The sequence below is a fragment of the Cannabis sativa genome, chromosome 1 (genome assembly GCF_029168945.1).
Source record: "Cannabis sativa cultivar Pink pepper isolate KNU-18-1 chromosome 1, ASM2916894v1, whole genome shotgun sequence".
Lineage (NCBI taxonomy): Eukaryota > Viridiplantae > Streptophyta > Magnoliopsida > Rosales > Cannabaceae > Cannabis > Cannabis sativa.
Window position 1 is genome coordinate 17,091,505 of NC_083601.1, and position 9,801 is coordinate 17,101,305.

General features: G+C 32.2%; 1 protein-coding gene across 1 annotated transcript; it reads right to left on the bottom strand.

The window, feature by feature from the left end:
• Window positions 1-2,312: 2,312 nt before the first annotated feature.
• LOC115705830 (WD-40 repeat-containing protein MSI4) lies at window positions 2,313-7,962 on the bottom strand. Its single transcript, XM_061104912.1, has 15 exons — window positions 7,522-7,962; window positions 7,174-7,237; window positions 6,902-6,988; window positions 6,750-6,812; window positions 6,332-6,397; window positions 6,150-6,224; window positions 5,466-5,541; window positions 5,041-5,239; window positions 4,717-4,798; window positions 4,355-4,428; window positions 4,134-4,245; window positions 3,961-4,035; window positions 3,049-3,125; window positions 2,838-2,937; window positions 2,313-2,692 (listed from the first exon to the last, which is right to left on the bottom strand). The coding sequence occupies exons 1-15, from the start codon at window positions 7,752-7,754 to the stop codon at window positions 2,591-2,593; spliced, it is 1,485 nt and encodes a 494-aa protein (XP_060960895.1). The 5' UTR covers window positions 7,755-7,962; the 3' UTR covers window positions 2,313-2,590.
• Window positions 7,963-9,801: the final 1,839 nt, after the last annotated feature.

The window sequence follows — 9,801 nt, forward strand, 5'->3', positions numbered from 1 at the left end:
ATAAAATAATATATAAATTTAGAAATTAACACACTTTATAACTCTAGCTATCAGTAAATTCTAAAAAACTAAAAAATCAACAAAATATATGTACTTTTTTACAACTTCATTTATTTTATATATTTTTTCAATAATATTTTACAAAAAAACATATAAAATAATTATTAAAATTATCATAATTTGAATATTTATTTATAAATACCCAAATTTTTAAGTTACATTCTACAAAATATAGCTTTAGTTTTATATTTTTTCAATAGTTTTAATTGTAGAATTATAATATTTAGTGTTATATTTAAATTTTATAATTATTTTAATTTATTTATAATTGAAAATACATTTATTATTATTATTATTATTATTATTACTATTATTATTATTGTAAGATTTTTTTTTTAATGTGTCATGCTTTTTTGTGCTTGTTGTATCGTGTCTTTTGGGCTAATTTATTCGTGCAGGGGCGGAACTAGAATTAAATAGTATGGGGAGGCAATATTAGGTGGCATATACAACAATTTTAAATTTCGGTGATTAATATTCACTTTTGAGAGTGCATATCAATTGGAGAAAATATTAATAGTTTTTAATTTTATAAATATTTTAGAAAATATAAATCAAATAATTAAGCTAAAAATAAAATGTGAGTGGTGTAAGGGACTCGATTTAATATTATCAAGATTAATATTTACTTGTAATTTTTTATTGAAAAAAAAAAGAATAGTGTAAAACAAATATTAATTTAATATTTAAGAATGGTGTAATTCAATAATATAGTAATTTAACATTTACTTGCAATTTTTCAGAGACAATAAAAAAGGGTGGTGTAATATAAATATTAATTTAATATAAATAAGTATAATACAATTATAATATTACTATTTTATTATAATTGTGAGACCTACCTTTTAATATATATAGTATACTGTATATGTGTTGAATATGTAAATTCCAACTCTTTATCATTTTCTTTTTTTCACATGTTGTATACAACTCGTATTCATTGTATATATGTTATATATCTATTCTATATAAATTGTGGCTATATAACAGAATTCTTTATTTATGAGAAATTATTGGGTGACTTTTTTTTTAAATAAAAAAAAATAACAAATTATTAGATATTGTCAGGGTCAGCATCCATGTAATTAGTTAAACCTAAATATAATTAATCCACCTAAAGGGTTGCAATTAATAATAAATTTGTTTATATTGTTTATTTTTTTATTAAAAATTATTTTCAAATTTTAATATTTAGAATTAGTTAAATTTTAAATATTATTTTAAATTAAATTTGAATATTTTGATGGTTTAACTAGATGAGCATTTTCATTAATTGTCAATATAAATTTAGGACGAATAATGATTTTTTTTAATTATTATTATAAAGTATAATAATAATTTTTGTTTTTATTTAAATCACTATTATGCTTTCAAATTTTAATGATTATCACTACATTGAATATTATTAATTTTAAAATTATGATATTAAAAAAAATTAAAATAAAAATTAACAAACGTGACTTGTCACGTAACATCTATCTAGTATATATATGTCTAATAAGTACATAACATAACTAAGTTCTAAAATTTAGGGGGGCCACGACCCCTGTAAGGGTACATGTGGCTTTGTCCCTACTTACGTGTTATGTCTTTCGTATTTGTCGTACTATGTTGTACTTAAGCATATATTTTTTTACCGTGTCAATTTGTAGTATGGTCTCGTATTATGCCTAAACTCATATTTTTTCGTGCCGAGTTAAAAATTCTAACCCCGTATTTTCAGCACTACTTGCATACACACTCTAAACTCGTCTTCAGAACTGATTCATAAGGAGTCATTAGGATGATAGTTATGAAGTAAGAATATCTACGGCAAAAAAAAAACAAATTCTTATGCTATCTAAAGTAGAAAATATAAAGTAGGAGAGTAAATTCTTATGCTAACTAAAGTAGAAAATATAAAGGAGTAAATTTTTGTTTATCACCATAACCATTAGATTATGGGAGCCATAATAACACATCAAAAGTATATTACACGATTAAAGTACATCAAAGGAAATTCAATACGAATGTATTTCCTTTTTGTAGAAACAGGAGATAAATTTTATTCCCTAGAGATCGAGAATAGAATAGGACCACTTTTTCAAAATGAGGTAGCACAAATCTACATGTATGTCATTCTAAATGGAAAAATGAAACGTTGGGGCCCCCATGCATAATACTTTGCTTTCCCTTTTGAGAGACCTGAGTTCAGTGATGCAATTGGCAACTCTATATTTGGTTCTTTAGCTACAAAGAGAAAGATTGCTTAATACATATTCAAACATCCTTTATAACTTAAGATTAAATCTCCAAACAAAATGTCTCAACAGAACCTGAATTTGGTGAACCATACATATAAAACTACTAAGCTCTCTAAGTTGGAAAATTCATCTCCCCCATTAAAAGAAACTAAATTATCTATCACATCGCACCTAAAAAGATTTCCCTCTACCTCTATGAATAATATTAGTTAAATGCATACATAATCAATTCATAGAAAGCTCTCTGCTCTCAATTCGGTCTCTATTACGATACAACATTTTCGGTCTCAAGCCTTTGAAGTGCACGAGACAACATGGGACTTGAACTTCTCAAGCTCAGCCAAAACTTCCTCTTCAGGCCTGTATAGGAGATCACTCATTCGCCATATCTGTGAATGACAAAGCAAAGGCATTATAAATTTTTAAAACACTATCAAAAACTGCAGTGTTTGTTTACCATGTGCATATTTATTTTTATTTTATAAGTTTAATACTTGACAACACAGAATTACAAGGTAACAAACATGTCAGTACCTGCAATGTTCCTCCTCCACCGGTGGTATCACAGTCATCAGACACACTAACAATAGTCCATGGATCAGATGCATTCCAGTGAAAATCAACAATTTTGTCCCTGAATCAAATCAAAGGAAATTATACAGTTGAGACCATATATATCTTAAGAAAAGAAAGTGACTAATAAAATTCAAAACACAGGTTGACAAGAATTGAAGAAAGAGCAAACCTGTGCCCTGCATGCTGGAAAAACAACCCCGGAGGAGAAGCTGGATTCTTTGGCGTTCGCTCAACCTTCTTCCCAACCTGCAATAATTGTCATTTACAGTACAGAGGTAAGAGTTAGTAGCGAGTCCGTGATCAATTGCATGGACAGGAATCCATGTGTTCCTTTAGGAACATATACTTTAGAAAGCTTGCATAGTAAGAAAATTGATGCGATAATTATAATAACTGTAATTTACTTCGATTAAAAACTCAAACGTTAAATTCCAACTTGACAAATTGTTGTAATTCACTATATCATTAAATTGAAAACTGTATAGCCTGAGATCTCTTAACCAAATAACAGTCATTTTCCATAATATTTGACAATTTGTATATTATCAATATTTTAAAATATGGAATACCATTTGATTAAATATACCATATTACTTATCTATTACTTGATCAATTGATGTAAAATTAACACTATGCGGTGGAAATTGTTAAAAAAAATATAATTCATATGGCACAAATGTTTTCCTCCTCCATAAGGTTAAATGAGTGTGGACCAGAATGACATAAGGAAAATAGTTATTTGATCCTGTGATTGAAAAATAAAATAAACTTATATATATATTTTATTTAAGCGTTTATATATTACAATCATATTTTACTTGGGATTCGAACCCAGGACCTCCAAGACACACACACCCACTATGGCCACTTGAGCTAGCCTCAAGTGATAAACTTATATATATAAATATTCATACAACACACTCCAATTAGAACAGACAAGAAAAAAAAAAGAAAAATTAAAGCAGGGTTAAATATGCAAAGATATTTTATATTATACCCATATTAGTAAAAATAAAAATTCAGACCTACTCTATCTATGATACAAACCAAAGACTTGAAATCACAAGCGTAGATTGCATACCTTCTCATAATCCCAAATGTTCAAGAGACCATCCTCTGCAGAACTTCCAAAAACAGATGATCTATCCGGAGACCACTGGAATTTAAAAATGTTGAGCACATAACGATAAACATTAGCCCTTCCTGCAAAATGTAAGAAAACAGAACAAACAAAATATACAGTATAATTAATACCTGTACACAAAGAACAGCAGCTTTGTGACCCTCAAATTTATGAATAGGTGCTCCAACTCCACCAGAAGTTAGATTCCGCCGATCAAACATGCGTACTGAATTATCAGCTGATCTGAAGAGATATTATACCATATAACATTCAGAGAAACATTGAGAACATAATCAAACTCAAGAGGTTATCAAAACATCAGAATGCAAAGAAACGTGACACATGAACATACCCTGTTAGAATAAGATTATCATCGTGGGGACTCCAATCAACACAGTGAAGATCAGCATCATGTGCTTTCTCAACCTACCAATTAGAAGCAACATGCTCATTGATATGGTAATTGGTAACAAATGATAACCAAATTAAATCACACCTAATTTACTCCTCAATTTTCATCAAACTATTAACTAGCTATAGTTTTGGACTCTTCCTAGGACATGATTCGATACAAATCAAGTTACCCTGGACAGACAAACTCAAATTCAGTCCAAGTCTATGATACATTATACCTATTTTCCACATTGCATTATAAACTGGGAGCAGAATACCAACTAATAAATGAGAAAAAGTACACAAACATTAGAAGCTAACCTTCACAGCAGGACTAGAACCAGTTCGCGCATCCCATAATATGAGGCAAGAATCATCACCAACACTACAGAACTCCTGTGAGCTTCAGGAGAGAGAGAGAGAGAGAGAGAGAGAGAGAGAGAGAGAGAATATATTTCAGATATATAAAGTCAAAACATAGCCAAGACAAAATATAGCAACTACATACATTAATAGAATTGACAATTGTGAAATGGATCTTGGCAGAAAGTAAACAGTCAACATTGTAAAGCATAATTAAAAAAAAAACATTATCAAGCATAAATTTGACATATAAATGAAACACATGCACCACTTTTAAGTTACCTAGATGGACAAAAAGTCACATCTTCAACAGTATCCTCATGTCCATAGTAAACTCCTCGAGGTGCAACAATGGGCCCATCAACAGCTTTTTCGTTACCATCCCCAGGCTTGGTGTTTTTAATAATTGATCCACCAGATCCAGTGGCTGCAGTTGATATATGGTCTTGAATACTCCACAGCACAACAGACTTGTCTTTACCTGCAGCCATAATTATTTTTAGGAGAAGAAAACTTGAAAGTAAATCCAAATATTTTAGGTGTGCCCAGATGACCTAAAATCTAATTTTTGACATAAAATGTTAAACAGAACTCGTAAACTGCACATGTAAACTTGATGGGAATTTCAGTACATTATATCATGTATTAAAGGGAAAAATTAATTTTACAAACAAAAAATGTAAGAAAGGAAAGGATAGACAGCCAACCTCCAGAGAGAACATATGGCTCAGTTGGACACATTGCAAGGGCAAATTCAGCATTATCTTGATGTCCAGTTAAAATCTGAAATTAGGGAAATCACAAATGAATCAATAAACTATATAACCACCAGCAAGGCACGTGAAGAACTTTCATATCTTATAATATACGCGAAGAGATTACCTATCTTAAAATATAATGTGGGAAATTAATCAAATACTTCTTATTATTTTCAACATTGATACATTTAAAAGAGAGATCAGTGTAATTCAATAAACCACCAACTGTTGCCAAAACCTTAAGCACTCGTGACTTTAAATAATTGAATTTCCTAAAGCTGGCTTGAGACTGTTTTCAACAGGCCCTAACTCCAACCAATATCATTAATTTTTTCCCTTTTCACTATTTAACTAGAATCCACTATCCACCACATAATACCACTCAACATTGGGCAGAACATATGCAAATTCAGTTGCTTCATTTCATGCCAAAAAGATAAGTTGCTAAAAGCTAGTAAAGATAATAAATTTCTAGGAGCAGTTTGTATAGCGCTAAATCCAATTGTACCACTTAAAAGAATTGTACAAAATATAGTTAGTAAATAATATGATTTACAACAATAACTATATTAACTATATTTACAAATTTAAAAAGGTGTACAGTTATAAGAAAAAGTTTATAGGGTAACAAACCAAATCTGGACGAGAGTTTGTAGCACCAAACACAGCATGTCGATTAGGTTGCGCTTCAACATCCCAAATAAAAACCTGTTTGGATATATTCTAAAGTCAAAATCCAAACAAAGGAAAAAAAACAAAGAAGAATAGGGTAGCGCAGATCAATTTATTTAGGAAAGAAAAGTTGGGAGTCTTACATCAGGACTGTCAGTGTGTGTAGCTATTATCTTAGTGTTTTGCGGAAGTTCCCTAATTCTGTTCACCTGAAAGAGAAAGTGTTATTAGACCTTAGAAGAATGATCAAATAACAGTGTGCAACTAAAACACATTAATTATCAGTTTTTCAATTGGTAAAAGCAAATCAGAGACAGAGAATCATCAGGCCTATATGATACAAATTACAAATAATAGTGGAACTCTGAAAATTTTAATTACCCTCAACTCTGCATCAACCATCAGTAAGTACAATCAGTGGTGTCCACTGACCTTGGAAAGCTAAAACATTGAGCTTGAGCATGCAATTCACACAAGAATGTAAACAGTCCCAGGACCCCATCAAACCTAAACTATGTTATCAGGTATAATTTACGCTTTGTTTAACCTTTTAATGCATACCTCTCCTGGGTGAATGATGGTTTTGTACTTCTTTACAAATGGTGAACGTGCTTCTTCATTAAACTGAAAAAACAAACCAAGCAATTATGATATTGATCAATAGTAACAAGCTTGATGCGCACATTCAAAAGATCACACAATAATATGTTTGCCTGTGATATGTGCTCAGCCGCTGCAACCCTGGGTTTGACAACTTCACAGTTTGCTATGACCAGAGTATTTGGAACGCTCCCATCAGTCTAAATGAAAGGAAAGAAAAAACAGAAAGAAGAGAAATTATAAAAGACAGATTTTCAAGACAAATATCAACTAACAGTAACATCAGTGTAGCAAATGCATAATTGAGCTCCTACAAAGCTGTAAAAATGAGGAATTTTAAGCAATTAACTCAAAGAAAAAGGAGAAAAAAAAATAAAAACCTCACCTGTTCAGAAAGATACAAACGTTGACGATTCTTGTAAGTCGCTTGCTCAAGCTGAGGACCCCATCTACAAGGAGCAAGAATGCCTTCTTACCACTAGAACCCATAAATACAATAACCGTCTATACGCTAAATATACATATGTAGTTTGGAAAAATACAAATAAAAAAAAATAAATAAAAAATAAAAAAACTAAAACCCTAAAAGTTATACACACATTACTGAAAACCCTAGAAGAAACAACAAGAAGAAGCAAAGTAGAGAAAATAGAAGTCGAATACGAACTTCAAAACCCTAGAATAGAATCGAAGAAGAAGAAGAAGAAAAAAAGCATAGATAAAGGGATGGTACCGGCAAGAGAGAGAAGGCCAGACGAGGTTGTGATTGGAGAGCCAGTCGTAGAGGACAGGGACGACGGACTTCCACTGAGTGTACTTATCGTCGACGGAGGGTTGTTGGTGAGACTTTTTGGCCTTTGCGGAGGAGGAGTGGTGTTGTTCGTCTTTCTTGTCGTCCTTAGGTTTGGGTTTCCGGCCACGAGTTTCCTTCTTCTTGACCACTCCGCCTTGCTGCTGTGCATCCATGGCGATTGTACGGATTGAGCTTAGCTTTCTTCCACTGTCAGAAACAGTCCTAATCACTCTCTATAAATAAATAAATAAATAAAACAACAATAACAAAAGAAAATAGGTTTCTCTCTCTTCCGACGAGGTTGAGTTAGACGAGTCACTACACCAGCTTTTAGGAAATAAATAGTAATAAAAGTTGTCAAAATTTTACAAAATATTCTCTCCCTTATTTTTTTTAAGACATATTCAAAAGTTGTCTTTGAGAGATATCCAATAACAAAATATATGGTTTAGTTTCGCTAATGAGATGGTTATGCTGTTTGAGGATGTCATAGTTTTATTATCTAAATTTCTGAGGATAGTTTTGTTTCATTTGTCCCACAAAGATAACACTGCGGCCCATGAATTGGCTACACATGCCCTTAGGCTAGACAATGAGTTATGCTGGTTTGAAGAGGTTCCAGCTCTAATTGTTGAAGTCTTTCCGGGAATGTCCTAATGTGATTCTGATCAGGTTTTTCAAAAAAAAAATTAAATAAATTTTCATAGATATAGAAAAATTATATAAATATTTGGTATTTATGGCATGGCAATGTGAACAAAATGTGTGATTAAGTTATCTATTAAAAACCATATTTCTCTTTTCTTATATTGAGTTACGCTAGGTTAGTTGATGGTCACTTTACTAATTTACACAATTTTAATTTTTGGTTCTCTATGTGGAGAGTGACTCTGGTCTTAAGTCTTCCTAAATTTGAAGGCTAAGTAAGCTGGTATGCTTAGTGTTGTGTTCTTGTCGAGTGCTGATCTTGTGAGTTTGCTTTCTTTGTAAGCATGATCAAAGAAATAGAAAAGATTATTTCGTTAACAGGTGGTCTAAATGTAGAAGTGGAAGATGAGTGGGAATCTAATGAACAGGTGGCCTTGAAATTCAAGGAGGGATCTCTAGTGGGCAGAGTTTTAGCAAGGAGACATTGCACTACTAACTTCTTCACGTCTGTCTTCGCTAGGATTTGGGAGAAGGAGGTTGGATGGGTAGTGGATATATTAGCTAAAGAGAAAGGATGTACGGTGGTTGGGCTATGATAAAATACTTACTAAAAAGGTGTACAAGAAATCTACTTGGATTGTTCATGGTGGCATATTGATAACAGAGAAATGGCCTTCCAATGGCAACTAAAAAGATGCCAACTTAAATGCAGTTGAATGCTGGATCAAGATGAAGGGTTTCCCCCCTAATGCTTTGACTCTCAATAACGTTAAAAGATTGAGTAATATGGCATGGGAAATTACGGAGATTCAATGGTAAATACTAACGTGTTGTTAATGAGGGACACGGTGAGAGTGAAAATTAAGTTCCCAACTAATAGGAAACTTTTGTTGGAAGATATATCCCTAATAATGGTAGCTAGGTTTGGATTCAACTCAAGTTTGAAATCCTCCCCTTGTTATGTTTTAAATGTGGTCACTTTGGCCATGAATAAATGGATTGTAAGATGGAGTTGGTAAAAACAAAGCATAGCTCAGGAGTGATGGTGCCATACTATGGAAGCTGGTTAAAGGATGAGAGTAGAATCACCAATTGCTTTGAGACCTTGCTAGTCCCAAGTCTCAGTCGTCACCGATGGGAGGAGGAAGTCAACAAAGGTGTTCAAATGCTTCCGACCAAGTGTAATAGTGTCGATCACCTTATTATCCCGTAGGTATTGGATGGAGGGAAAGAGAGTCAAATTTCTGGGGGAGGTACAAAGATGAAAACAGCTAGAGCAGAGAAAGGTGGTGGGTCTCTGTTGGAAATTATTTTACCAGGATCTTAGATCTATTCACAAGTATGTTGTTTAAACACCCTAAATATGAACTTTCTAAAACGATAAATTAAACACATATAAAGTTAAGAAAACCTTACATTGATGCAGCGGAATTAATGTCTCCTTCCACTCAGATCTCTAACCCTCGAATCCTTTACGTAGCGAGTATAATCAAGATCTGAGCCCGAATGTCCTTCTTCTTCAAGTTTGATCCTTCACAGTCTTCCAATCTATGATTGAGTTACTGCTTGCTG